The sequence below is a fragment of the Triticum aestivum genome, chromosome 3A (assembly GCF_018294505.1).
Source record: "Triticum aestivum cultivar Chinese Spring chromosome 3A, IWGSC CS RefSeq v2.1, whole genome shotgun sequence".
NCBI classification, from domain to species: domain Eukaryota; kingdom Viridiplantae; phylum Streptophyta; class Magnoliopsida; order Poales; family Poaceae; genus Triticum; species Triticum aestivum.
Window position 1 is genome coordinate 529,000,515 of NC_057800.1, and position 5,881 is coordinate 529,006,395.

General features: G+C 48.9%; 1 protein-coding gene across 1 annotated transcript; it reads right to left on the reverse strand.

The window, feature by feature from the left end:
• Window positions 1-698: 698 nt before the first annotated feature.
• Window positions 699-5,520, reverse strand: LOC123062055 (probable alpha,alpha-trehalose-phosphate synthase [UDP-forming] 7). The gene is made up of 3 exons (XM_044485385.1): window positions 3,235-5,520; window positions 2,290-2,563; window positions 699-1,572 (listed from the first exon to the last, which is right to left on the reverse strand). The coding sequence occupies exons 1-3, from the start codon at window positions 5,319-5,321 to the stop codon at window positions 1,195-1,197; spliced, it is 2,739 nt and encodes a 912-aa protein (XP_044341320.1). The 5' UTR covers window positions 5,322-5,520; the 3' UTR covers window positions 699-1,194.
• Between the last annotated feature and the right edge of the window lie 361 nt (window positions 5,521-5,881).

The window sequence follows — 5,881 nt, forward strand, 5'->3', positions numbered from 1 at the left end:
AGGGGATGGAAATTCTGGAGAGGAAGCCCCCTCGTCAGATTATCAGGAAGGCTTCACGAAGCCATCAGTCCAATGGCCGCCGCGGCGGTCCAATGTTAGCCGCCAAACAGTCCCATTCCTGATAGACGGACGTGTACCGCCCTTGTAGTTTAAGACGAGGCTCAGTTCTACCCACACAACAGTGTGCCCCATGTCCACGATTCGTAGTCTAAGGGAAACATCATCTGTTTTACGTTGTCTGTTCATACTTTGTACCTATCCGTTGTTCAGCCGTTTTCTAAACGACACCACGAACTGATGAAGCAAAGAGATGTACTTCCTCTGTTCTTAAATATAAGTTTTCGCAGATATTTCACTAAATGGACTATATTCCAAGCAAAATGAATGAATCTACACTTAAAATGCATCTATATACATCCTTATGTGGTTCATACTAGAATCTCTGCAAAGACTTATATTTAGGGACGAAGGAAGTAGTACTGAAGGAACAAATTCGCCGGTACTCCAAGCAAAGTGTCCACAGTTGTGTATCACATGTTAGGAAAATCAATAGATAAGCAAGCAAACCATCAACAACACGTTTGCAAATTTGCCCGTGCCACCGTCAAGTTTAGAATCCTATATGCTGTTTTCAGATAGAAGCATACTTGAACCCAACAGAGGAGGAGAAATTATGGAGCAAGCTATGAGAGCAAGGCTAGCAAAAAACAAAAAGGTTTCAAATAACGAACCAAATCTCACCAATTCACATTTACTACGCGACTTTAGACTTCGAAAACAAAACCGAAACCGATGTGCAACTTGTTTACACAGGATAACACGCAGAGGAGGATGCACTCCATTGAATTTCCATGTGCAGTGCCAATCCTATCATCCCAAGTGCCTATCACCCCGTCCATACAGTTCACTTGCCTTCCATGAAGCATCTCGTTTTACTAGAGAAGGAAAAGGTTTAAGAGAAAGATGCAAAGAGAGGTGACGAGTCAGCTATTGACATATGGACCTGCGTTTTGCAGCAAAAGATGGTAATGGCTTGCCCGGCTGGAGAATCGAGCATGCTTCTGCACTAGCTTCACATCGTAGGCCCTGGTGTTAGTCGTTCCTTAGTATCCATCTTCTTATCCGTCAGAATATATGTGTAGAAGCGACTGCTGAATCAATCGCCATAATCTGCAGATTTAACCAAGATCTGAACTACAATCCATCGAAAGCTCTACCCCTTGACTGACTTTGTTCACCACCAATATCAATTGAGGACATAGACGTAGCTAACTCATCGGTGGAGTCAGCCATAGGTTCAGGATCTGTAGCCTCCGCCAGTGCGCTCAGCATGGTGGCCACTTCAAACGTATCATCCAGGTAGAATTTTGCTTTGCTTGGTTTTTGTCCCACGGTGCATGCAAACAATGGTGTTTTGGGGGCAACCATACCCCTTTTGATTACGTCCGCAATGTTTTCAAACATGTCTTCGTCAGACCTGTCATCACCAATACACAATACAAAGTCGGCCTGTTTTCCTCTCTCTTTCATTGATATCAGTATGTTTTCAGCTATTACTCCCTTGCTTATTCCCTGGAGAATTAGCATAAAGAAACAAGAGATTCAATGTTAACGTTGAGCATACATCACATATCAAACATGCGAGGCAATTTTGAGAGGGGGAACACCAACAAACTAAACACAAAGGTGCAAGTGATGTTGACTTGTGTGACCATTACTTCAGCTCAATGTAACTAAAAGAACTAACACACTTGCAGAAGAAAGAACAATGTTGATAGTAGGTGGGGAGGTGAAGTAGTTAAGGCCCTGCGTTGTGACATGACACTGTTTGCTTTTTAACAAAGCTAATAAGCATGCACATATGATTATATTAAAACCACGGCAAAGCAGCCCATATTGGTTCTTCAAAAGCTGCTTTCAGAAAGCTCTTCTACAACCACAAGATAAGTTAAACTGGTCTTCAGCACTTATAAGGTCTTTCCAAATCAAGAGGAAAGCTAAACACAACTAGCACATGCCTAATATATTTTCCAATGAGCAGAACACACAACACACCTAACGTAATTGCATACAGATCACAAAATAAACAGTGTATCTACTGCAGCAAAACAAAAGCTACTGGCTGAAATTAGTAGGGACTAAGATATGGAAACCACTGAGAATGTTTATTTATAAACAAAAAAGTGGCATGTTTTCTATATGGTAGATACTCTCCAGGTGAACTTGTCAGCTAAATGGCAAAAAATAATATGAAGAAAGGTATTTGAGAAATTAAGGAGATGCACAAACCTGAGGTTTGACTTCAACAATATACTGGCCACTCTTAACAGAGACCGGTTCGTTTGCTAGCACACTCTCCAGGTGATCAAGCATCTCTTTGGCCTGTGAGGACCCAAAGCCTGGGTCAGCATCCTGGTGGTGCCACACCAAAGCACTTTCCTTGTTCTCAATGTAGGATCCATCAGTTGATTCCGTATACAAATTCATCACTGGTTCAGCCATTTCCATCCATCCGAAGTCCGAAGCCTGGGCACACGTTTGCCACTCATCATCCCTACTCCACCTACACATGTTTAGACAGAACAAATTTAATTGTCTGTTCCTTTTTGACAAAATCTGATAGTAGCCAGCTAAGCAAAGTTAGCAGAGCTATTATTGTTAACTTAAGTAACAAAGCAAATAATTATGACCAATTTGAGGAAAACAAGAAAATGTTCATGTTTATATGAGCTCTTTAGGTGCCTAGTAAGGAAAATACCAAGGCGTAGTTGTGCTGAATAACGAGTGAACAAATACTAGAGATACATATGAAAACATGGGGGATGAAAACACGGCAACTGCCTCGACTCTACTTGAACTGCTTTAAAGATAACTCTGCCTCATGTACTATCAATACTGAATGACAAACATGATAAGATCAAACATGAAAGGAACCATCACCCTTTACACACTTTCCATCCTATCATTATGGGGTTATTTTTCTGAACTTTTTCCTACAGTCTATAACATCCCAGTTTCAGAAACCAAAATGATTCTGATAATTATAGCAGGTTACACCAAGAACAAGCCATGAAATAAATGTAGTTAACTGTTTGGTAATATCTGATTATTAATTAACAGATTAGCACAATCTGTATTGCTGTTACTGATTATATCAAGATCATAAGGTAAATAAGATTATAAAGTTCCTGCTACCAACATTATCAAGAAACGTGTCAAGATGAAAGACGGTACCTTAAGAAGTAGCCATGTTCAGCTGCAATACCCAGCTTCGGACACGAGGAAAACCATTCGCCCAATTTATCCCTGCCTCTCCCGCTGACAATAAAAACTATGTTCCTCTCATCTGAGCAGAGGGTATTGATAATCCTCAGAACTTCTGCACTAGGCGTCTTGTTGATGGAAGTCTGAGGCACCAATGTTCCATCATAGTCAAGAAATATAGCTCTGCTCTCTGACCTCTCGTAAGCCATAACAATAGAATCCATGTTAAGCTTTGTGAAATGAGGGTCTAAGGCCACCACCCTGAAACCAAATCCCAATCCAATGCCCCAGCATGTCCTTCTAAAATGGTCCTTGCAAGCCCTCTCCAAGTCCTGGATGAAGCTCTTCGACCAATAAGCAACATCATGAGTGCTGACATAACGGTAGTGCTTCTCGTGCCTCAGCTGCTTCTCCTGATCAGACATTGAAATGGCCTCATTCATCGCCTCTGCAGTTGCCTCTACATTCCATGGGTTAACACGAATAGCACCACTCAAAGACGGTGAGCACCCAATGAACTCTGACACCACGAGCATGCTCTTCTTCGGCCCAGTCACCTCCGATGAGGACTCCGACCTAGGTGTCCCCTGCCTACAGACGATGTATTCATATGGTGTCAAGTTCATCCCATCCCTTACTGCGGTCACTACCACACATTCCGCGATCGTATAGTAGGCACTCTTCTCCACACTAGACACATCCCTATCAATAAAAACAACAGGGCTGTACCCGGACCGGCCAAACTCTCCATTGATCCTATTGTAGCTCTCACGAATCTCAGCCTCAATGGCTTCCAGATCTTTACCCTTCCCACGGACTGGCTTTGCAATCTGCACCAACACTGCTCGTCCCTGCCACTTGGGGTGCGTCCTCAGCATATTCTCAAAGGCAAGAAGCTTCAGATTGATCCCTTTAAAGATGTCCATATCATCCACACCGAGCAACACAGTCTTCCCCTCAAACTGCTGCTGCAGCTCGGAAACTCTCCACTGCCTGTCCGGCAAGCACAGAACCGCCTGCAACTGATCCATATGAATTCCCACTGGCATGATTTTGATCCCAACAGTGCGGCCAAAGTACTCCAATCCAATGTACCCACGCTTGGACTGGTATTCGATTCCCAGCATCCTACTACAGCATGAGAGGAAATGCCTGGCGTAATCGAAAGTGTGGAACCCAATGAGATCACAATTGAGCAGCGCCTTTAGGATCTCCTCGCGGACAGGCAGGGTGCGGTAGATCTCCGACGAGGGGAATGGGCTGTGGAGGAAGAAGCCGATGCGGAGGCGGTTGAAGCGGCGGCGGAGGAAGGTGGGAAGCGCCATGAGGTGGTAGTCGTGGACCCACACATAGTCGTCCTCCGGGTTGATGACCTCCACGACCTTCTCGAAGAAGAACTTGTTGGCGAGCACGTATGCCTCCCACGAGCCGCGGTCGAAGCGGCCGTTGCCAGCCGGGGGAGCCGATGAGGAGGAGGAGGAGGAGGAGGTTGCTGTAGGCGCGGAGGAGGCGAAGGGGAGCATGTAGTGGAAGAGAGGCCAGAGTTGGCGCTTGCAGAAGCTGTGGTAGAAGCGGTCGTGGAGGGACTCGGGGAGGAACACCGCGACGCAGCGGAAGCGGTCGTACAGCGCCTGCGAGACCTCGTCCTGCTCGGCGAGGGGGATGTCGGCGCGCACGCCGCCGACGAAGAGCACCTCCATCTCGTCGGGAATGCCGTCGCGGAGCTGGAGGAGCAGCGAGTCGTCGTCCCAGGAGAAGGACCAGCCGCGGCCGTCGGGGCGGCGGCGCGCGACGATTGGGAGCTGGTTGGAGACGACGAGCAGGCGCTCGCCCGACACGGAGGAGGGCACGTCGGAGGCGACGCTGTTGGTGGCGGCCGGCTCCGACTCGTCCTCCCCGTCGAGCTCCGACAGCGTGCCCGGCACCGTCATGACCCGCGACATCCGCTTCATCCCGAACGAGCCCGACCTCCGCCGCGCACCGCCGCTGGCCGGGCCCAGCGCGGCGAAGTTGCCCTCGGCGAGATCGAGCAGGTTGGTATACGACCGCGACATCATGGCTGAAGCAGGCGCTCGGAGAATCTAGCCCCCTCGGATTGGCGGAACGGCCGAGGTCTCCAGCAGAAACCGCGAGATCGTGCCCCGCTCTGATCTTATCCGATCTGATCTGAGAGAGACGGCGAGCGAGGGGTGGGGGAAGTGGCGTGGTGGGTTTTCGAGTTTGGAAATGAAACCGGAGGCGAGAGGTTGGGGACGGGGGAGGAGGACGCGGCCCGTATATTCCACGGGGCGGGGGGTTAGGCTGAGGCCCGGCGCGCGACTCCCTCGTGGACTGCCGTCCACTGACAGCAACGGGCTGCCTCCGGGTCGGTGGGTGCGATCCCCGTGGACCGCGCCTATCCAGGGCGCGCGGAACGGGGGGCGCAGGGGATAAGGTTTGCGCTCGCACTCTCCGATGCCAGCTGGCGTCACGCGCCCCACCATCCCTCCCCTCCCCTCCCCTTGTGGGGCGCACTCACTCATTAACGGTTACGATGAGGGCCGCTACAGGAGCGGCTGGCCGACGGACGGACCAGATCCACGCGGTCGTGGGCCCGCCTGCTGGCCATTTTAACTGT